The sequence below is a fragment of the Crocodylus siamensis genome, chromosome 9 (assembly GCF_052110815.1).
Source record: "Crocodylus siamensis isolate JL-2025a chromosome 9, ASM5211081v1, whole genome shotgun sequence".
NCBI classification, from domain to species: domain Eukaryota; kingdom Metazoa; phylum Chordata; order Crocodylia; family Crocodylidae; genus Crocodylus; species Crocodylus siamensis.
The window spans coordinates 45238443-45261790 of record NC_143403.1 but is presented as its reverse complement, the minus strand read 5'-3'; the positions used below and the strand labels follow the sequence as shown (position 1 = coordinate 45261790).

At 48.1% G+C, this 23348-nt stretch overlaps 2 protein-coding genes across 4 annotated transcripts in view; one reads left to right on the top strand and one right to left on the bottom strand.

The window, feature by feature from the left end:
* EXOC3L1 (exocyst complex component 3 like 1) overlaps nucleotides 1-3673 on the bottom strand; it is a 31224-nt gene extending 27551 nt beyond the window's left edge. For both annotated transcript variants that reach the window (XM_090062193.1, XM_090062194.1), the window contains exon 1: nucleotides 3547-3673. The gene's annotated coding sequence lies outside the window, so the exon portion shown is untranslated. The remainder of the gene's footprint in view (nucleotides 1-3546) is intronic.
* E2F4 (E2F transcription factor 4) lies at nucleotides 3574-20286 on the top strand. Of its 2 annotated transcripts, XM_090062195.1 has the most exons (10): nucleotides 3579-4107; nucleotides 6765-6874; nucleotides 7663-7824; nucleotides 9513-9556; nucleotides 10516-10577; nucleotides 11191-11476; nucleotides 12126-12317; nucleotides 15239-15286; nucleotides 17266-17310; nucleotides 17690-20286. In XM_090062195.1, the coding sequence occupies exons 1-10, from the start codon at nucleotides 3715-3717 to the stop codon at nucleotides 17803-17805; spliced, it is 1458 nt and encodes a 485-aa protein (XP_089918321.1). In that variant the 5' UTR covers nucleotides 3579-3714; the 3' UTR covers nucleotides 17806-20286. The 2 variants fall into 2 exon arrangements, with proteins under 2 accessions (XP_089918322.1, XP_089918321.1); XM_090062196.1 differs by lacking the exon at nucleotides 15239-15286 and having other exon boundaries at nucleotides 3574-4107.
* The last annotated feature ends 3062 nt before the right edge of the window (nucleotides 20287-23348 follow it).

The following is a 23348-nucleotide window of genomic DNA, read 5'->3' as shown; positions in this document are numbered from 1 at the left end:
CTGGACTCCATTTATCCCAGGGTCCTGCCTAAAGCGCTGGGCCAGGGGCTCAATTGTGCTGGGTGCACGTTGCAATGTTGCAGAGATTTTTCTCTCTTTCCTGAAGTGCACTTTTGCCAGGAACTCTTTTTAACTCTTATATAATTTAACTGTATAGCTTCAAAGCATTCCTTCTTGATAGTTAGTGGATTAAAGTTCAAACAAAGCGGGTAGGGAGGGACCACTGCATTACAATTGCTAACTGTTCAGATCCTGCTTTGGGACATCTGGTTGTGAAACTTATTTTTTTCAAGCTTTTGATCAGTCCAGAGGTTACACTTCAATCAAATAGGATGGGTCTTGATTGACTGAACAGGATACCTTGGGGCACTGATCACAGAACACTGTTTGGGGTAGTTATTTTAACAATGGGACAGAACCCAAAATACTCTGCACTGGTGATCATTAATGGAGACATTTGCAAAACTCCAAACAGACCTGAATAACTGTTCTGACAAATATGCCTTAATCAAGGGAGAATGTCTCAACAAGGAGGATAGTCACATAGGAATATGCAGTTATTTATGAAAGGTTTAGCATAATAAAACATTGGGTACATTTGCAACTAGCACAAGAAATTAAATCAGTTGGGATTACTTTATTTTGCATAGTCCCAGTCACAATCTTGCATTCTTGTGCAAGACGCATTGTTATTTTAATTTGGTCATTTAAATGTCATGTGTAGGTCTGGACAAGCTTTCACAGTTTTCACTTGACATTAAAGTATGATAAACAAGCTTTGAGGTGCAATTTTATTTCAAACATATAAATCCAATCAAATCTAGGAGTTGTTAGACCAGAAAGGACCACTAGAACCATCCTGTTTGATCTCTTGCATAACAAAAGGTAAAAGTTTTTTGTTCTGTAATTCATGTACCTACCCTGCAAATCTATGGCTGAAACATGTCCCTTATAAAGACAATGAATGTCCATTTAATGAAGTTTTTAGGTCATGGACAATCTAGCACATTCCTTGCAAAGAGTTCTAATCAATTAGAAGAAATAGTTGTTATTAATCATTCATACTATTAAAATGCATACCATATTTTTACTTTTGAATTCATTTGGCTTCACTACAAGGCACTGGATTGCATTTTACCTTTGTTAGCTAAGTTAAGGAGCCCTCTGTTACCAGAAAGCCTTTCTTCATGTAGGCACTTATAAATCAAGTTGCCTCTTCATCTTCTTTCTTTGGCAAATAAATAGACTGAGCTTTTAAAGTTCTAGTACTTAACAATCATGGTTGTGGCTCACTTGAACCCTATTTTTAACTCGAGTTAATCCCACCTGCTTCCTCCAGTTTATAAATCCAAGAATTGCATTAGCCCATTTGCCCAGAGCATCATGGCCAATTGAAAAACAGTTCATGCAAAAAAGTGTGTGGGTCCCTCCTGCCCCCATCTCATTGCCTTTTTCGTAAACCAGTATTAAGAAACAGATGACAGCATGCTGCAAATGAAGATGCATTACAAAGTTACTCAGTCTCTGACCCATGGGCCAAATATAGCCTGCACGCCATCATATCTTGCCCACAGGAGTTCCAAGGAGGTGGGAAATTTGGTGCCAGGAAAGCAGTGGTCATTAATACGGTCACCCTCCTCTGACCAAATTCCCAAACCCCAGGTCCCACACTGTTGGTTGCTGCTGGGCCATGCCTCCTTCCCCACATCTGGATCAGGACTGGAGCATGCTCTCTTTCCTCCCCCTCTGAACCAGCTTCGGGGTGGGCCACTACCCTTCCACCCCCCTCCCTTCATGGGGACAAAACACACCTCTTTCCCCTTCAGGGCCAGGTTGTGGCTGGGTTGCCACCCCCTCCCCTCCGCATGGCTGGCTGGTGCCCACTGCACCCACCCACCCTGGTGCCAGATCAGGACCACTAGCAGGATCCAGCCTGCAGGTGGACAGGGCGCTGCCCATCTGGCCAACAGGGGGAAAAGGTTGAGCACCACTCATATAGCCTATGCTAGTTCCTTGAGTGAAATCCATACCAGCAAAAGCACTTGTATGCTAATACACTACACTAAAGCTTTTGCTGGCATTGAAAAGTCATAAAAATCCCATTCTGACAGCTCTATATCAGCAGATTTGTGTTGACCTTTGTGGCTTCTCCTCAACAGTATTAACCACTGCATGCTCCTCCATGTCACCTGCAAGCTTCAATACTCCATGATTACAGACTTTCTTCTAAATCATTAATGAAAATACTGATTACTGGTAGACCAAAGCCAGATCACCCATTCCCCTTTAACTAGGGTAGCCATTCATCCGGTTTTAGAGAGCACTGGTCTCCAAAGTGGGGTGCACGCACCTCAGGGGGTGCACAAGACGATCCATTGGGGTACGGGAAGAAAATATTAGAACTTCTATTTATATTTATTTCTATCTAAAAAAATAAGACCGAAATTAAGCTTAACTAATATTTAATATATAGATTGACACTGGTGCCCTCACTCTGTCTGTATGTCAAACGGTCATGTGTCACATACGGTATGCGAGTAGTACATGTATATAATTTATAAATAAATATACATATATTGGGGGTGCGTACTCAAAAATTTTTTACTGATAGGGGTGCGCAATCAGAAAAGTTTGGAGACCACTGTTATAGAGGACAGTCTAGTTTTCTGTTACTCTGTTCTCTGTCCTCTAGTGATATGAAACCAGATGCCTTGATGTCCTCTATTTCTCTCTTGAGACACCCAACCTTTCAACCCACCATTGAACTTTAGATGGCTTGTCTTCATTCGTTAATATGTTTGACATTGAATTAATCTCGTGTTTGTATTGGTCCTGCGAATGCCAACAAAGATCCTATTTGTCAGGCTTCCTAATGACATCCTTACGTTATGGCTGTTGCTTGCTGCTGTTAAACATTTGTCTTCAACATCAGTTTGACCTCACCCTTACTTCAAAATGTCCAAGTGAAAGATGCCCTTCAACTTAGAATGGTCAAAAGAATGTGATTTCATAGCGAAAAGCAGAAAGGGTGAACATCACACTTCCTGTACCGCTGTGATATCAATGTCAGCAGCCCAGGAAAGGGAGCTCTACATCAGCACATTGTGTCAGAAAAGCAAAAACTGAACACTCGAACATTTAACTTTTTGGTAGTTTTTATAGATGTGGTTATGAATTAGCACTAAATATAGTTTTTTAAAAATCACTATGAACCAAATGCAACTGTCCTCTATTCCTGAGATCCCTTGATGGCCACCCCGCAGTTCATTTTTGAGGCCTATCAGTGAGCCAGTTTCTAGTCCATTTACTAGGTGATGCATTGGTTTTTGTGCTGTACTATTATATAAACCAGAATACAGCTCTTGGAAATTGTACTTTTCCATGAATTTATGAGAGACGCTTAATGTAACACACAGAGAAAAGGAAAAGATGCAAAATTTCCAAAAGAAAACTGAAGCTCGGACTTTACATTTGTCGCTGTTGTATATTTAGGACTTGTTCCAAAGGGACATAAGCCGACCCACCAAGAGTTTGATCCAGACCCACCTGCCTCTTGGCTGTATTTTTCATGGGGCCAAAACGTCGGGGTGCCATTCGCCCCAGAGCTACCTGGACAAGAAAGGCCGATTGTGGTTCACGCGCTCCGCAAGGGCCATCAGCGCGCCCGAGATCGGCAGCGGCCACGAGCCGAGGCGGCGAGCGCCGCCGCCGGTCATGAGCCGCCCGGGCCCGCAGCCAGACGCGCAGTCGCATGACACCGGCGAGGCAGTTATGGGGCCTGGCCTGGATGCGCGGGGAGACGTTTGTACAGCATGGACGGGGAGCGCCCGCCTGCCCCCGAGGCCTCGCTGTGCAGCCCGAGGGCGCGGGGAGGCACCGCCGGGCACCTCGTCCCTCACCCCGCTCCCCCCGGCCGGCGTTTCCCGTCGTGCCCGGCGGCCGGAAGCGGAAGCGGCGCGGGGCCGCCGGGCCGGGGAGATGGCGGAGGCCGGGCCGCAGCCCCCGGGGGGCGCCCCGAGCCGGCACGAGAAGAGCTTGGGGCTGCTCACCACCAAGTTCGTGTCGCTGCTGCAGGAGGCTAAGGACGGCGTGCTCGACCTCAAGCTGGTGCGGGGCCGGGCCGGCTCGCGGGGGTGTCCCGGGGCCGCTCAGTGCCAGCGGCCGCGCGGCGCCTGGCGGCGGGGCGGGGGCAGCGCAGGGAGGCCGCGGCCAGGCTGTGGGGGGCAGGCGGCAGCCGCGGCTCGTGCTGCAGCGCCCTGGGTTTCCTCCGCGCTGGCCCCGCCCAGTTTCGCTCCACTTCACACCTGCGGGGCGGCCCCGGGAGCGAGCTCAAGGGCTGGTGGGCTCTCTCTGCCGTCGTGGGTTGGCCTGTAAGGTGCATGTCTGCCTCGGCTGAGGGCTGCCAGCTTTGCCTCTGGCAGCTACTTCATTGAGCTGCAGGGAGGGAGGTGGGGGGCTGCGGATGGCTACCTGCCTTCCCCAGAGTGTAGGTGTGAGGCCCTGTACCCAGCACTGGCCACAGGTAAGTGCACTGAGCTGCCTGGTTATGTTGCTGTTCAGGGAGCTAATGCAGAGCACTCAGTTCTGAGAACTGCTGCTCCTGCTGGCATTTCTTGTCTGGGCAGCAGCACTGTGGGTGAGTCTTGCTGGTGTCTTGCTGTGCTGCAGTCGGTGCTGTAAGTAGCAGGTGTGATCTCTGCCATCTGGGAGGTTTGGCGGCTTCTTAGGATCCCAAGAAGGAGTGTCTGAAATGGAAAGTGCATCTGGAAAGGCTGCAGCCTGCTTGCCATGTTCAGAGAAAAGTAATTCATTTCGGGTCTGAGAGTGGCTACAGATGCAGCAAAACTCCTGAGTTTAGGGCAGACCTCAGTCAGAGGACAGATATCATCTCTGCTGTTTTGACTGTTTCCTCCAACCCTGCATCACCACCATCTCTTTCAGTGTTGGTTCATGTCCAGTCATCTTTGTTTCCTTCAAGCTGTAGTCTTGGGGAGACAGCATGAAAGCTGAGTGCCTTGAACACAGATAATACCATGAATCAGAGATGTAGTTGTATTCTATATCATTTTCATACTACAGCCCAAATCCTGATTGTCTGCCCCTAGTGATCTCTTGCACACACAAAAAGTGAAAATGGAGCGTTGTACTATATCCTTCAGAGCCTTGGAGAGAAAAGTATTGTTCTTTATTGTTTTCTGGTCCTCGGAGCTAAAACAGCCATTCAGACGTGGCCAAACCTATCACTTCCATAAACTATAGGCAAGTCATTTTCACCTTGTGCTCTGTGGCATTTGCGGTGGCTTGGGGAGAAGAGAATTGGCCTAGGAGCTTTATCTTTCCTCGTGTTGACTGGAAATCATTGTTTTTTAGAGAAAGCAGCTGGTGAACTCTGTACTGTAGCCAGTGTTTAAACCCAAACCTTGTCCACAGTTAAAACTGTGTTTACACATGCATTTTATGCTCATGTTGTGCATGTGGATGTGTATTCCTGCTGGTGATCCATTTCATATAGATCCAGTCGGATACAAGAAGCATAATAGAAATACAGGAGTGGAAAGGACCCCAGCCATAGAATCCAATTCTTACTATTGCAGACAAAGCAAAGGCATTTGGATTTTGTCAAAAAAAAAGGTATGCTTGCTTTGTCTAAAAAATGGCTTGCAAATGGGACTTTTGTTTGTCAGCATTACTTGAACTAATGATTGGCACTGGCACAGAGAGTTGACTCGACATGAAAACTTCAGTGACCTGTGCATGTGCAGTATCACCTAGAGTGTTGGTGCCAGTTTTGGTGTTGCAGATCTGTAACTTCTGTGCTAATGCAACACCAACTTCAGTCCCATTTATGCAGGATTATTTTGGATGGGAACTGGAGCAAATTGATGGGCATCCAGAGATCTGTTGAGAGAATGAAAGAGAATATGTGTTTTGTGTGTTAATATGATCAGATCTTATTAACAAATCGGTTCTGCTAATAAGAGTTTTGTAAGGAGGCTGGGCCCTGGATTTGAGGGGTGAGACACTGCCTCGAAATGTGCTAAGCAAATCTGGAGACATCAATTACTACATGAGTCCCCTCCTCACAACCTTGCATATCTTCTTTTTCCTCAGAAAAAAGTCAGGCATGGTAGCTGAAATTCTGAGGGCCAAGGGATAGCTTTTTGTAATATTGGTTGAGCAACCTTCATTTAAGAGATACTAGTAACTTATATGAAGGAAAGGTATTGGCACTTTATACCAAGAGTTGTGACATAGAAAAGACCTATTGGAATATCCAGAGCCTGTTCCTGGCAGTGCAGGATTAGTGTCAGTGTTTTCTGCCTCTGGCTTTTTCACCTCCCTGTTTCCTCCTCTTACCCTCAAGGTTTTGCCATTCCAGTAGAGTTTACATTAAATTGGAAGGTCACCTCACAGAGCTCCTGTAGAATTGAGCATTTAATCCTACTCTCTCTAAGCATGACTCTGCTGTCAGGAGGTTGTCCAGTCTGCATCAGAACCAGATGAGATTGGGGAGATGGTTAGGATTTAGCTTGTGATTAATAGGGCCTTTGGGTTAAAGACTGAATTGCAGGGAAGATATAATTAGCAGACAGAGAGCAGATCAATGACTGGTTTCATGTCCCTTGACACATGATCTAATTTGCAATTTGAGGTGGGAGAGAAATGCCACCAGAATCATAGGGCCTGATCTGTACTTGTATGATGTCCAGGCCTGGTGAAAGGTGGAGTCTGGAACTGATTGTCCATCTTTGATTTTTCCACAGGCAGCAGATACCTTGGCAGTGCGGCAGAAACGGCGAATCTACGACATCACCAACGTACTAGAGGGCATTGGGCTCATTGAAAAGAAATCCAAGAACAGTATCCAGTGGAAGTGAGTGGTAGAAATGCTCTGGCAGTGTTAGAAAATTATGGAAGAAAAAGCCTCACCCTGAGAGAGTTTCTCTCAGGACCTATCTGCGTGTACTGTCACAGCCCCTCCTCCCCTAACTATTCCTTCCCACTGTTGAAGCTCCACCTGTGGTTATTATAGTGACAGTGTTACTTTGGATAGGGCCACAAGCACCTGGTATTCTAACTGTTGTGTCACCTGGACTTTCTCTGAGTAGACTTTGCCAGTGGCCTGTGTATGTTAGCACTTTCACCAGCAGAGCTGTATAACAAGAAGAGTCCATAGGATATTTTAAGGGAAATGCTAGTCTCGACACAGGCAGGCTATCATGTCTCTAGTCTATCTGAGTTGCTCCAGGTGCATACTAGATCCTTGCAGTGGCTCAGCTCTTACCGTGGCATAAAGGAGAGTGGGAGGGACAGTCTAGCCTAGATGATGGTGGGCTCTGACCCTGTTGTACTGGAAGAAGGTTCAGGGATGCAGGGTGGATGGGATGGAGATTCTGACTCTGCTGTGGTGTGGGAGAAGAGGAGCTTTGGAATTATTGGGGGATCTGGGGGGCTGTAGCTTTGGCTGTCTGAAAAGGGTCAGAGATTGCTGAGGACTGGTGAGGCACAGATAAACATAAATCCAGCATCAGTGGGTAAGAGGGCTTAGTGTTGTTGGGAAAGGCAGGTCTTTTCTTCAGGAAAGCAGAATTAATCCCATTTCCACATTGGTGAAAGTGGAGCTGAGCTGTGCCACTCATTCCACTCTCTTGTCTGGTGCAGAGGAGTGGGTCCTGGCTGCAACACTCGTGAGATAGCCCACAAACTCATCGAACTGAAGGCAGAGATTGAAGAGCTGGAGCAGCGGGAGCAGGAGCTGGAGCAGCAGAAGATGTGGGTCCAACAGAGCATCAAAAATGTCACAGAAGATGTGCAGAATAATCGATATCCTTTGTATGCCCAGACTTCTTTGTCTCCTGGCTCAGTTTCTGTTGCTCTTTTCCTCTTCTCCTGGGCTGGAGAGAAGGTTTTGGTAGACATGCACTGATATGTCAGTCCATATTAGATCAGCACCAATAAAAGAAAAATTGACATCATCGGCGATCGGCTTTTTTTGACCGGTGTAGCCAGTAACGTCACTGATAAATGCTGCATGCATGTGCACAGCTGCAGCGTGCACAAGGCCAAGAATGCAGCCTGTCAGTGTGGAGAGAAGCACCCAGGCTGCAAGTCTGTTGGGGGCAGATCAAGGTCCCCCATGGTGAGGGCGAGGGGTGGGGCATGAGGCAGAGCCATGTGTGGTTCATTTGGGGGGAAAGGGGGTTGGCTCTGTGCCACTGCGCACACCCCTGGAGGAGGCATGGGGGACATGTGCCCCTTGGATTTTTGCACGGGGTGAGGGTGGGCTGTGGGCTCAGGGCTAGGGTCTGCGCTGGCCTCTTCCTGGTGGGGGGGTCAGGGCAGGCAGCAGCAGTGCTGGCAGGGGGGCCAGGGGGTGGGCTACTGCTGGGTTCCTCCTCTCAGCACTGCTGCCAACCACCCCAAGCACAGCCCTGGCCCAGCCCCTGCCAGAGATCCCAGCACAGCCCCGAGCCCACAGCAGGTATCCTACCATTGTCCCGCACACAAATCCTGGAGGCACATGCCCCCCCATGCCTCCTCCAGGGTGCACACAGTGGCATGAAGCCTCTCCACACCCCTGGACAGGCTGCCCGCAGTTCTGTCCTGTGCCCTGCCCTGCCCCAGCCCCACCTCCACTTCCTCCCTCACTGTGGGTGCCTCAATGTGCACCCTGCAACTTACCGCCCAGATGCTGCTCTCCAAGCTGCTGGGCTGTATATTGGCTATCAGATCAGCACTGGCCAATATGGCTGATAAATAATTGGCCATCAGTATTGGCCAAAAAAATCCTCATTGGTGCACCCCTAGGTTTTGGGTGCATGCTGCCTCCTTCCAGTCCTGATGTGTTAATGACCTCACTTTTCTTGGGCATCGTTCTCCTCAGAGGCTATAAAGCACTGCTGTTCAGACTTTATTACAGGAATTACTTGACTCCAACCATAACTTCAGCCACTTCTGAGGTGCCATCTACAAGCTGACTAAAAGCTTAATTTGACCCAGCAGTGTAACAGCAAGTGAAGAAAAACACCCAGGTGAAACTACAGGGAGAATTTAAGAAAGTGCATGAAATTACCTGGGTAGGAATCCTCTCTGGACATGCTGTTACCCCTTACCTTTGAGGAATGCTTTGGGATATGTAAAGATCCTCCCACCTAAAGGGCCACCTGTGGCCGTGTAGTGTCCCTTACCATTATGCTGAGACAGCATCAGAACTGACCTAGAAGGAAAACAGGCTTCAGCTGAGTTGCCAGTGCTACTTTCTCAAGCACTGAGCTGCTGTTGCAAATTTCATATATGACTGCTAACCCTCCTTAGTGAGATGTGATAAGCCCAGCACTAGAAGTGGTCTGGCTGGTGGCAGACCTCCCCACCAGACCACTTCAGAGACCTTGGCACTGGCATGGAGAGTCTTCTAGGAATTGCATTTTTGTATATAGAAAGGAAATGCTAGGTGCCCTTTGAATTCTCTGTCTCTACAGGAAGTTGTAGCCTTTCTCCTTAACTGCAGGAACGTTAGCCTATGTGACCCATGAAGATATCTGCAGGTGCTTCACAGGTGAGAAGATGAGGCACTGCTCTGGCTGGCTTGTTGGCTGTGGGCTCTTTTGCCTTGTGACAGCAGACAGTGCTGTATTTTGGCTGGGTCTTCCACCTGTTCTCTCTGATTTCCCAGGAAGAAGTTGGCAGCAGAATGCAGCTCGTCCCCAGCCTGGCTGCCTGGTCTCAGGGAAAATACAATGCTATATTGTTCCCCTAACCCCCAGGATCAAATGCCATTATATTCTAGCTCTGCCACTGCAGTTAGAAGCTCTGTGTCATAAGGAGATAGTTCTATGCAACTGTAGAACAACAGCTTTGCCATCTCTTCTATCCTGTTGTGTTTGGGAATATATTCTCCTATGGAGCTTAATAACATTTCTTGTCTGATGGCTAATCATCAGTTGTTGCCTCTGTATTGTATGGAGGCTCTTTCGTTCATGCATCTTGTGTCTTTAAAAATCAGTGAAGACGGTATTTCTTGTGTGGTCTCATGACTGGGAAGCAGCTGCCTCTCAGTCAGAGGTCCAGGGCTTGCCATTGGGATTCAGGCTATTCCAGAAAGCTGAACAAGTTCCCTGTGTTCTTGATCTGAGAGGGCATCTCAAAGGAGGAACAAGGGGATGCTGTTAAGATCTCAGATCTTCCTGGACCTGCCTCAGGGAAACCTAGATTGCTTCTGCATGCTTTACTTCTTGCCCTTAGTGTTGCATTTACACACTGGGGGCGTTGTTTTGTTTTTTCATGTAATTTCCCTGAAGCTACCGTTTTGTTTTGTTTTGTTTTGTTTTTCTCTTCTCAGAAGTCTCATGAGCAGGATAGATGGGGATTCCTAAATAAGGCAGGATGATACAGTGTGAGTGGTAGTGGGGAGGAGCTCTTGCAGGGTTCTCAGGGAGAGCTTGGCTTCCTAACAAAACATGCTGTTACCCAGCAGCCAGAGGCACCCTTCAAAATGCCAATCAATTTTTTTTTCAGGAGACACCCTCCTAGCAATTCGAGCTCCATCAGGCACTCGGTTAGAGGTTCCCATTCCTGAGGTGGGTGATGCAGCTGTGGATGCTGGGAAGGAGGGCTTGCTGGACTTGAGCAGGCTGGGAGGGGGGTGATACAGAGTGTGTTGGAGGTGAAGGCACTAGATGTTCTGTGGAAGAATATGGCGTTGATCACTTGCCAGGAGCTGTGCTGTTTGGGGGAGCAGGGGGATGGGAAACATTGTGCATGTGCTGCAGTAAGGGGAGGGCCTCGTGGTAGAACAGTTAAGGCATCTTGCTGTTGTTTCAGAGGGGTGAGTTTTAGTCTTGTTCTGGACTTGTACAAAAGGCCACCCACCCTCCAGTCAGTGCAGCTGCAAAAGGGCACCTCTCATTTGGGCTGAGGAGCTAAAGGTAGCCAGAAGTGATGCTTGCCACATTATTCTTGTCTTGCCAGCTATAGAAGCTGGCATATCGTAATAATGCTAGCTCAATGGGCTGCTAGGCCTGAGTGGATCTTTGATTCCTTTTAGGACTGAAATAAGGATAGCTCTGGGAAGAGAGGGCAAATCTGTTAGGAAGGGATTCCCTTAACGTGCTGAGCTGTTCCAGGGAATAGGCCTTTCCCCTCTAAATCCAGTCATTGTGTGGTAAATACTTTGCTTCCTGCTTTTGTTAGGGCCTGAATGGACAGACGAAGTATCAAATCCATCTGAAAAGCACAAGCGGTCCAATTGATGTCCTCCTTGTGAACAAAGATGCATGGAGCTCCCCTCCTGTAGTGCTACCTGTCCCTCCCCCTGAAGACCTCATCCAGTGCCAGCCAGCTGTGCCCTCTAAAACCCCAGTACCACCTCTTGCCCACTTCCAGGAAGCATCCGTTCCCAGCAGCACACAGCCGTCCACCCCCACGCCCACCAGCACTCAGGACCATAGCCCTGCTACACAGAAAACTACAAGCACAGGTGAGGGCAGGAGCAGCTATATGAAAAATAGAATAGGCAGGATGAAGGCCAGATGCATGGGAAGAGCCAGCTGGAAATCAAGGGAGGGAGAGGGTGGGCAGCTAGAGAAGCACTTCTGACTTGTCCTGATGTGAGGATCACTTGGATGATTAAACAGGCATAGATGGCTCCTTTACAGGCATGCAGACGTGTGCATACACAGACCAGACTGCATAGGTGAATTCCAGTGAACAGATGAGTCAATAAGCCTTTTCCTCTTGTTCTCTGGGCTGGCAAGTGCTAGGGAAACAGCCTCCAGGAGTGCGGGGGAGAGGCAACCTTCCCCTCTCCTCGCTGCAGTGGTTTTCTTGGGTGTCATCGCTGGCTCATCCTGATGTCTCATTAGATGCTGAAGGAGTGTCAGCATGCATGAGTAGCAGAGGGACCTGGGGCACGGGCTTCTCCAGAGCGAAGGAGGAAAAGCCCTTGTTTTCTTCATGCATGTGTTCCAGGTGCATCTGTGTTTGCTAGCACAGGGGAAGATCTGTGGTGTGGTGTGGTGTGGGTTTGCTGGTGCCTGCAGCTGCTGCTGTGTTGTTTGCATAATAGAGTCTTGCAGACCTGGGCTCTGTGCCATCATATCCATGGGTGACGGCATGGTTTGTTCTAGAATGCAGCATCTCGGTATCAGAGTCCAAGAGCAGCAGCGACTTCGATCCCCTCAGCTCGGTATCTGCATCAGCCACTCGGACAGCTGCGTTAGATACTCAGCCACTCCAGTCATCTGCCTCACTGGACAGCAGCTCCATCCTGCCCAACCCCTCTACCTCCTTTGAGCCAATCAAACCTGATCCCACAGAAAGTGAGTATTGGCTCTGCTCCTGGGGGCTAGGCTGTATTGAAGACAAGGGAGTGAGAAGCTGCTGGTTCTATAGAAATAGGCTAAGCTCCATTCTGCTTCAGCTGAGAAGATGCTTCAGTCAGACTTTCCAAGCTGGAATCTAGAGGAAGGACTGAGCAGGCATCTGCTACACTAAGAGGAGTGGCCTATATGCGGTCAGTGAGAATGTGCAGAAGGTATTGCTGAGACACTAGCTCTAAAGGAGATGGCTCTTCAGTGAGTGCCCTGACAAAGAGCACTTAAGAACTCTTTGGCATATATAGTTGCCTCCCGTTACCTGTGGTCAGTGCAGGTTGTTTCTTACCGTCTCTCCTATGTAGCTCTTGCTCCAGTTCTGAGTGTCTCAAGGCATGGGATTTCCAACTTTTCCCAAAAAGATTGTTCTATAGTCTGTGAGGAAATTTCTTCTCATAATGAACCTCTCTCTTTTCTCAGTTTTGCCCCTTTGCTCAGAGTTACAGTCATTCTGGGCCTGTCTGTAGTGACATTTGGCTAAGATTGGGGGGAGGAGGGGTGCAAGTGGTACAGGGAGCCTCTGTGTGTGGCATGTGGCAGGGGATGAGTAGCACAGTGGCAGACAGGATAGAAAACAGAGCAGCAGATGGGGCAGAGAGCATGAGGGGGAAAGGAGGAAGCAGAAAGTGCAGCAGTGGATGGAGCATACGGCAGGAAGCGCAACAGCAGGTTGGGTGGGGAAGGGTATAAGAGTGGCACTTAGGGAGGGTGCAAGGCTAATTTGTAGCACATCTGCCAAAATATTTGGTCCCCATTGATTACAGATGTTCCTGATGCTTTTCTAATGCAAAGGTTTGAAACCTTCTGATGCCCTTGTGTGGTATATCTAAGGATCATTTTATCTACCACTGGGATATAGCCCCTTTCAATATGGAACATAATAGCCATCTTGCAATGTGCAGCAACATTATGAAGTCATCTAGGATGTATTGGAGAAGAATCCTTCCTGTAACTGGCACTGCTATGGGAATTGAGAGAGGCAGAAAGTAACTGAGTTGGAATGTAGCCTGGTCACTTAAGAACATCCTACTCCTTAGGATAAGTGCTGAGCAGTCTTTCTTGACAAGAGGCCAGGAAGCTAGCTCTGTTTTGTGTCTAGTCCACTACATCAGTACATCTGGCCTAACACTGTGCTCTGTGGCTGCTTGGTGAGCAGAATAACTTGTATTGCATAGCTAGCTACTAGGAATTCCAAGGAATGCATCCATCATGTACTGAGGGGAAAGTTGAGGATGAGATGCCACATGCTGTGGTGGGTGAATTAAGCAGTGAGAGGAGATGAAGTGAGAGTTGGGAGCATAGGAAATGAAGTGGAAGTTCTATAGCGCCTTGTGAGAGACAGGCCAAGTTATAGACCCATCTCTTCTCTCAGCGCAGCAGTCCCCTCCTGCTTCATTCTGTGACCATAGAGAATGAATAATTCAGTAGGGAGGATATTAGCCTGAGTCTCACATCTGTGTTCAGTTCCCTGCTCCTCCACAGAATCCCAATATGACCTTTGGCAAATCCCATAGCCTCAATCTCAGTTTCCCATTAGCGTACTAGAATAATAGCACTGCCCTGCTTCACTTTCACTGGGGGTGGAAAAATAGATAAGCTGAAGACGGTGAGGTGGCCAGATACCTCCATGATGGTGGAGGTATCTGGTCACTAGAGAGACACAAGATTCAAAGAGTTGTAGACTTCACTATGTGACTAACAGACCATAGGCTTTGCAAGCTGCTGGTCTGCGCCTAGTAATTGTTAGGGCGACGGTCCAGACTGGTTTAATAGGTTAGCACTTGGTGAATTGGTGATTAGTTTTTTATTGACCACAGTTGAAGCACCTGTTCCAAGGTAAGAATGCTGTTCAAGCTAGCAAGCAGATTTGAAAAGGAGGTAACTACCATTGGGGAGCTTTGGGAACAGTGTGAAAGGTACTAGTGTGTATCTAAGCATAGGAATGTTTAGGCCTAATGTTAGGAAACAATTTCCAGCTGTGTGGTTAGGCTATGGGAAGGTGGTGGGAATCCTACTGCTTGGGACACCTAAATCCAGGCCAAACAGAGCATCAGAAAATGTACTGTGAGCAGGACCCTGTGTGAAAACATTAGCCGAGTAGAATTCATGTTGTAGCATCTTCCTGTATATGCAGGTGATTCTGAAGGAAGCATGAGTTGCCTCCTCTTCATCTTGGAGTAGTGTTGACTCAAACCTGCAAATGACATTTAAAATGAGAGCATGTTGATGGTGATAACTTCAGCAGATATATCTGACCTGTCCTTATTCCAGAGTCCCAAGCTATCTCCCTGCCTCTGTGAGGTGGGATTCAGGAACAATAAAGAGTGTCCAAGCTTTTGTACTAGTTGTATTTTCATAGGTGTGTAAACTCCTCCCATCTCTCTAGCATGACTGAGATTGCTGCAAAATTTTCAGCCTGCTGCACCAGGTCAGGCAGAGCCTTGGCCCTTGATGCAGAGTCTAGGTTCAGTGCGTCAGAGTGCTCAACCCAGTCTCTCTAAGGGAGCATGTTGGCCATGCAGACAGGAGGACTTGGTCTGGTGGGTCACTTCCACCTCTAATTTCTTTTATTCAGTGGCCATCCCTTTGCAGAGCTGCTGTGTCCAAACTGGGGGTAGGTATGTGTCCCTTGCCCCGTGCATTTGAGTCGACTGTTGTCTTCTTGTCTGGCACATGTGTGCTTGGGAACTCTGCAAGGGAAGGGTGTACCAGAAGAATATTCCTGCTTGTGAATAAGGTTCTGGATGATTCAGGGATGGGCAGGACTTCTTAAGGGAGTAGGATGGTAGGGTCAAGGGAAAGATAACTAGTTTAGCCTTTTAGATCTTTGACAGCACAGTGCAGACCAGTTTGGTTTATCTTTGCAGTACTGGAACTTCCCAAAGAGCTATCGGAGATGTTTGATCCAACAAGAGGTATGTTGACCCCTCCCCAGCTGATTGCCATTGCCTTCTGCTGTCCTGTGTCAGGACATCTCTTTGCTCACTCCCTTTCCCATCTCTTCTGCACCTGTTCTTGCCATGATAAAGTGGCTGTGCAAAGAGTTATTTTGGGTACTTGGTTTTGTAAAGCAGCTGGAGGTCTTGCCCAGGGCTTAGGGATGTTTGCTGCTGCTGGCTGGATGCTGAGTGACCTCTGGATGATTTTGGAATGGCGCCTATGTTAGACTTCATCTGACTCCATGCAGGAGAATGTTTGTTGACATCAGGTTACCAAAATTTCTTCTACTTGTTTCTACTGGTGCTGGCAGAAGGGGGAGCCCTTGTAGAGATGGACACTGATTCTTGGAACTGCTGTCTGCTCCCAACTCAGAATGTCTCATTGACAAAGTGACTTCTGGTTAATTCAGCCATTGTTCCCACCATTGCTGGGACTGATAAGAATTTTTTAACAATGGCACCAATAGTAGGAAAGGTTAAGAAAATCTAATGTAGAAAAAGCTAGGGTGGGTTAACCTTAGCCACCCTTTATTTTCTTCCCCTTGGGAATTGCTGTCCCCTCTACCCTTAGTTGCTGTTCTGAACTCCTGGCATGGGGCTCCATGGCCATGCTATCAGGAGCCCATTTGGCCTGTCTACTTCAAGATATTGAGGACTCCCCTGCTGCTTTGCAGTGGTTGAGCACTTTTTGGTAAGAGCACTCCGGGAAGACTCTCAGATCCTTTATTCAGTGGGTGACTTGCACAGAATGAAACAGCTCTTCTCAGCTTCCTCTGTGCTGTGGACCCTCAGGACACATTTCATTGGTGGCCTAGAGTCTGCCCTTCTCTGTGGTAGGCTCTGGCATTCCTCCAATACACTGAGAGAATATTGCACAGAACAGGGTATACTTAATTGGTATCAACAGTACGTGCCCAGAGCTTACTGGTGCCCACACTATATTGGCAGAGCACGCTGCAGAGCACATTTTGAGCCAAGTGTCTGCTTGACTGTACATCACCAATGGGTAGGCTGGGGCACTATAGCATCTTATAGTTTCATAGTCGGTAGGGTCGGAAGGGACCTGAGCAGATTATCAAGTCCGACCCCCTGCCATGGGCAGGAAAGAATACTGGGGTCAGATGACCCCGGCTAGGTGTCTGTCTAGCCTCCTTTTGAAGACAAGCTTGTTTCAAACCATCTGAATTGTCGCCTGGGTGCATTTAGTTTATATCGGGCTTCTCTCTGCTATGGTGTTAGCAGCACAAAGTGCACATGTTTCCTGGCCTTTTGGACTTAATAAAAAGGTTCTTGAGGAAAGTTACAAATTAGGAGAGAGGAGTCTTGCATTGAATTTTGCTGTGGTCCTCACACCCCTGTGTTATAGTAGTTACGTTAGTGTGCTGCTGATTTCACATCAGAGGCTGCCCAGTTAAAGTTAAGTTAGGCAATAAGAAAGTTCAAGTTCTTGCCCAGTGCTGTAGGAAGTACTTGCTTTTCCTGTTTTCCATTTAAATGTCTAGCTTAATAGCTTGTTTTAAATACACACTGTGGAACAGTCACAGTGACTGAAGCCATTGCTATAGGTGTGATGTTGATTTTACATTTCATTAGTTAAGAGAGAGAAAAAAACTCTGTTTCAGTTTGGTTTTGAAGTTCTCATCTCATTGAGAAAGTAAATGGGACAGAGGTTATCAGCTGTGCTGGAGCTGATGGTTGAAGACAAGTTTCTTGCAAGGAGGGCAAAAAGGAAAGCAGCCCATCATGGATGTAGGTTTAGAGTAGTACTGAGAGCCCTTATTTGTAAAACCTCTGTGGGTGGACATGGGCTCAGCTTTAAACGCAAGTCATTCTTGTATTAATGATACTGAGGGGTACAAAGACGTATTGAGGGGTACAGGGTAGGAAAACTGAAAACAGGTACTGGAAAGCAGGGTGCATTTCTCACTGCTGTTTCTATCTCCCTGTCCCTCCAGAATGTATGAACTCTGAACTGCTGGAAGAGCTAATGTCATCTGAAGGTGAGTTGCTGAGTTTATTTTCTATGGGGATAGCAGGAAAGGGGAGAAACTGCCTCTTGTATGACTTCTGAAACCTGGGGCTTAAACCCAACTGATAGCTTTGCACTGTAGATTCTACCCCACCTTGTCTTGGGCAGAAGCTGTTGTAGCACAGACTCTACTCTCAGTATCCAGGCATGAGACAAGCAATGCTGGCTCTTCAGCAATGTCTGATGAGTGGGAAGAGACTGTTCTTTTGGCGTTATGAAGCTGAGATGCTTCAGCTTCAAAGAGGTCTTCTTGGGAGGAGAAGTCCAAAAGGCTTGGAGACTTCACCATGGCTGGTGGTAAGGAAGCGGGTGGCTGAGTCTCATCTCTAACCCTGCTTGCTCTTTGACAGTGTTTGCTCCTTTGCTTCGCCTCTCCCCACCTCCTGGAGACCACGACTACTTTTACAACCTGGATGAGAGTGAAGGTGTCTGTGACCTCTTTGATGTGCCTGTCCTCAACCTCTGACTTGTCAGCATGGCTGTGGGCCTCATGAACACAGACTGTTTTTAACTGCCTTTGGAAAGCATCTATTTTTGGAATCCTGTTGTGCTAGAGCTTGATGAGTGAATGGTTCGAAGAGATGCTCTTGTCTGGACTAGAACCAAGAGACATGGACTTGAAGACAGGAGCCTCTCTGTAGCTTCTCTCTTCCTGTGTTGCACATGCAAGGTCTTTTGATTTTCCTCACCCTGCTGCATATCTGTCTCTCCACTGGATCCTGGACCTCACTCCAAAAGGGTCTGTGTTTGAATCTTCCCAGTACACCTTTAGAGATTGTCCATGTGCCTCTCAGAGCTTCCTCAAATCTACATGCCTTGTATTTCCTGCACTCCCAGAGGCACTTTGTATCTCCTAAGTACCAGCTGCTATAAGGAGTCTTAATAGTATGGTCAGTTCACAAGCCCAGAGGTAGGTAGCTAGATATTTTAACGTGAGCAGTCGCTTCCCTTCTGCCCTCTCTGATTACAGTGGCTGTAAACAGTAACATCATGGGATCTCTATCTGGTGACTCTAGGCCTACCTAGTTTGTTTAACGAGTAAAAAGCACTTTGTAACTGCCAGCTGTGTTCCTCCTGGGGTCCAGGAGTTCCTCATGCATCGCCACTAAGTATGGTGGTTCTTCAATCCAACTTGTTAATGTTGCTGATGCACAAGCTTAAAAGAGTGTCCAGCTCCCTTTTCCTGCAGCTGTGCTGCTTCCACAGGGTTGGAGGAAGGGGTAGTGTTTCTTTATTCTGACCTAAGAGAAGTTTGAAAGGGCAGATTGCTCCAAATTGCATCTAATGTATTATTAGGTATTGCTAGGTACATTGGTACATTAGTTTGCTCTTGTCTGTGAATAGATCTGTTCTCCAAGCACTGAACTTGAGATGTCTAGCAGGCAGCAGAGGTATAATGAATCAGTAATATTTTGTCATGACAAGTTGCATATGTGGTGCCCAAGCATGAGGACATTGATCTCCCCTTTCTTTCCAAGGTTGTCCAAGCAGCTGCCTAGAATTGGACTTCCAGTGTGTTCAGAATTCACTTTCCTGTGTCCATAGACCATTGCTTTCCAGTCCTGGTCTGGTGGCTGGTTGTTGCCTGACATAGTGCTCTCTCTGCATCACTCACTCCTCCCTACCTTTTCCTTATTGCTTTTTAATGGAAGGCCTCCTATAATTGTTGACTATCTGAGGATATCGGTCTTTGGACCCTTTTGTATTTTGTTGCTGGAGAACAAAATCCCTCTCTGGATTACACAGTCATGGTATATGGTTACCAAGTCTGCACTTGAGAGTCTCTTAATTTTGCCTGTTTTTCTACCGTCCCAGTTGTAGCAGCTGTCTTGCTTTCATTGTTCCACTATAGAAGTGCTGCTGCCATAAGCATACTGGCTAATACGCTTTAGTAGCTCTCATCTCCCCTCACAAAATAACCAGCGTCTTACTGCCACAGTCAGCCATCTGTGCTGGCTGCCCTGGCTGATGAGCCCAATAAGAAGTAGCAAGGTTTCTTTGGTGATATTGGACCAGCTGTATAGTTGGGAGTTGCTAGACAAGCTTTTGGGAGTTAAACACAAGCCATTCTTTTATCTGATATTTATCATAAGCTATCCTGCTTCTTTCCCAGACTTGAAGAAGGGCAGTTTATGCCCATATCTTGTCTAACATTTCTCTCAATTATACAGTGTGTCCAGTAAAATATAGCATCAACAAAACCTTGTTTCTTATATTCCTTGGATCATCACAGCCAAAACACCCTACCCCACTGTACTAAGTAAAAAAGCTGCAGCTGTTGGAGCTGAACAGCTCCTGCAGCTTGGAGAGGTGCGGGGTGCATGCTTGGGATTTCTATCCACTTGGTAGCACATCCAGCTGTCACAGGACTCCTCTAGAACAGGTAGTTGTTTCCAGCTGCAAATAGCTCCACTGAAGCCTTAGAATCCTGTTTTAGAGAGTCAAACAGTAGTCCCTTGCAGAGTGAGAATTTGAAACCCTGTAGGAGCAGGTGGGGTCAGGAAGGTTTCCTTTTCTAGTTCATCTGCCAGCTGTGAGCAACTAGTACTGGAGAGAGTAAGAGAGATCAGAATCCCATAGGGCCAATAGGCCTCCAGTTCGCATGCACCAGTTCTTTGACCTTTCCTCTTTTTGCATGGAAACTACTTTAAAAAAACAAAATCAAAACAAACAAAAAAAATACACTTGGTTGCCCTGCGTGTGCATTAGCCTAGACTCCATGGCCTTTGTGTAGCTAGAGTTCTCTGTACTACCTGATGCTGTGCTGTCCCTTCAGCTGTTAATCTCTTGCCATAAATTAGACTGTTTGGAAAAAATATTTAGAGAAAATTTACCATAACAAACTTTGATTCATATATAAAAGATTATTTTTATACTTTTTACAGTAAAAGATTACCTGTAATATTTGTACAGTGTTGTCTGAGTGAATAAACTAAACTTTTCCAGAGTCTCACATCAGCCCTTTAGCACAACTTCTGCCCAGAGCCACTTTTCACCAAACTTCCCTCTCAGGCAGTGGTGCTTAACCCTTCTAGACTAGTGACAGCCCTCAGAAAATACCAGCTCTTAACTTTCACTTATCTTTTGACTACAAAAAAATAATAGAGCAATTCTTCTGTTGCAAAGAACTCAGAAAGACTGCAACAGGTCAGAATGTTTTAACAGTATAGATTCCTATTTGAAATCTCTGGGTTTATCTTGTGAATCGTGTGCAGGTGTTTGCACACCCAGCAGTGCTAATATAAAGCAGCACTCCATGGCAGCCTTAAGGATATCACTGCACCCCAAGAGAGCTGCAGTATCCAGGTTGAGAATCACAGTTCTGGGTGCTGCTGTGGATGCCACGTTACACGTGGCTGCAAAAGAAACAAGGCCTGCCCTGATTCTCTCAATGAATCCTGGAACTTGCCTGTGTCATTATACAGCTACATTCAACTAACACAGCTTTGGGTGGTTCTGAATAGAAAAATGTTTCTTCCCTGCTGGACTAAAAATTGAGAGAATCCACCTTTAATCTGCACTGTTGAGTTAGGACAGCCTGTATTCCAGCTTGTTCCTACAGCACATAGCATTAGGTCTTCCCCCCTGAGGGTACTCTGGCACAGCTCTGTACTGAATTCCCTTCATGTAGATGCTGTTGGTTCTGGGTTGGGCATTTGTCAAGATGATGAAGTTGTGAGTTCCATCAAAGAAGCAAAAGGTAATGTGGGTGAATTACATCCCACTGTGCTGTATGGGTGAGCTGCAAAAGACTCCAAGAGATTCAGTATAGGTAGCCATCTGTCCCAGTTTGGCTGGGAATCCCAGATTTCATAGGCTGGTCCCAGGCAGTTGGTGAAAATTAAAATAGAAGTCCTGGAATCACCGAAGCACAGAGCACAGTCTGACGGAGAGACACAGCAGCATGGTGCTTAGGCAGGCGGGTGGGCAAGCAACAAGTGGCCAGTGACTTGCAGGGGGTGGGCAGTGTCCCAGACTTCCTTAAAAGTAATATGGGCACCCTAATTATAGCCAATATAATTTACCTGGATTCTCAGAGGAGTCAGCAGTACAGCCACTAGAGGGCACTTACCCTAGGCCAGGGGTTTTCAACATTTTTTAATAAGTGTACCCCTTCTGACTCAAAGTTTCAATTCCTGTACCCTCTTATATTTTTTTCTTGTTTTTAAGGAGAGTGGGGCAGATTGAGGCTCCTGTGGTGAGGGAGGGAGTGGGGCTGGGGCAGGTGCTGCACAGCTGGAACCATGAGCAGCTGATCTGGAGGGCATGGGAGGGAAGGGGGTGTGGCTCCTGCCACTGCATGCAACCTGGAAGGGCATGGGGGTGGTGGGGGGGCATGTGCCCCCGATTGGCAGGCTGGGGCTTGGCCTGGGGCAACACTGGGTTCTTCCCAGCTGGGGGGGGGCTGGGCTGGGCTGCACTCAGGCCAGGCTGTGGTGGCACTGGAAACAGGTCTACAGGAGGGCCTACAACCACTCCAGAATTTGCCGTAGCGTCTCAGCACCACCACCACCCTACCTGAACGCAGCATGGCCACACACACCCCTCCCACACTGACCAGGAAGAGCCTGGCACAGCACCAGCCTGTGCAGATCTGGGGGCACATGCCCTCCTGGGGCGGGGCACAGCAGCAGCGCTGGGAGGGGGCTTGCACATGGTGGCCACCACTGCCATTGCTACCCACCATCTTGCACCACTGCCACTGTCACCATCACTTACCAGCCCACACCTCTGCTGCTGCCGCACCCACACTGCTTTCCTCCATGGGCTGCTGGCAAGCCTCGTGTCCAGCCAATCGCACACTGGCTGTCAGCAGCCCACAGAGCTGCATATGCAACAAGCCACAGGCAAGAGGTGCTGGTGTGGCAACAGTGGTGCCAGGCGGTGGGTGGTGATGTCAGCGACAGCTGCCCATGTGCAAGCCCCCCCCAGTCTGGCCAGCCAAGCAGTGCCTGTCCAGAGAGGGGCACCACTGCCCTCGCCCCCCTGGCCCTGCTCCTGGGAGCAGGCACAGAAGCACACTCCCCCCGCTCCCTGCCATTCAGACCCTTGCTGCTCTCCAGGAAGGGAGTGGAGGAGAGTGAGCTGGAGGTGGGGGAGGTGCTGTGGTATGTTGCAGGGCCGGTGGCACCCGATGCACTCCTCCCCCGCCCCCAGGTAAGAGGTGAACTGTGGCAATGAACTAGGGGAGATGCCACCGCTGTGCCTCAGGGCACACTCCATCCCTGTCTGCCCACGCATACCCCCTACAGCCTTTCTGAGTGCCCCTGAGGGTATGCGTACCCCCAGTTGACCCCTGCCCTAGGCTAAAAACAGACATCTTCATTGGAGCCTGATCACTGGTGCTGTGACATGTCTGCATGCCAGACAGCTTAGCATTCCAGGGAGACATCCTGAGTTGCTGCACCCAACTTGGGGCATGTCTGCAAGCAGGGGGAAAGCCCCCACTTATAGATGCCCCCCTCAGAGTTGGATAGTGGGAGAATGTATATGTGTGTGGTGAATGGGGGGACTTGAACAGGTGTCCCCATCCACGTTTGCACACCCGAACAGGGAAATCTCTCTGCAGGGGATTTCCCCAGATGTGCCTGTGTACGGAGTAGGGAAATCTAGCAGCACAGGCTGCAGATGTGGAGGGGGCACCCCCTACTGGAGATCCTCCTATTCCATGCTTGCATCTGGGGAAATCCCCTGCAGGATTCCCTCCATGCTTCTGCTTGCAGACATGCACCCCAAAGACCTGACTTTCCTTGCTTACCCTGATGGGTCCCTGAAGTGGTGCATTGGGGTAAGCAGGGAAAATGAGCAGTGTTCCCAAGACTTGAGGGGGATGATCCTTCCCGAGTGTGTGCAGGACTGGGTCCCTTAATTCCAAGGAGCCCCTGCCACAAGGAGCCTGGAAAGCCCAGGCAGCTTCATGCTGCCCAAGCAAATACACCATAAGCAAATACACATGGGCAGTGATAAAGTGGCTCAATTTGTTACTACCTTTTGTCACAGGCACAAATT

Coding starts and splice junctions, on each gene's coding strand:
- E2F4 (XM_090062195.1), top strand. CDS start 3,715: ATGAGCCGCCCGGGCCCGCAGCCAGACGCGCAGTCGCATGACACCGGC. Junction 11,477..12,125: donor ACAGAAAACTACAAGCACAG/GTGAGGGCAGGA, acceptor GGTTTGTTCTAG/AATGCAGCATCTCGGTATCA. Junction 17,311..17,689: donor AGAGCTAATGTCATCTGAAG/GTGAGTTGCTGA, acceptor GCTCTTTGACAG/TGTTTGCTCCTTTGCTTCGC.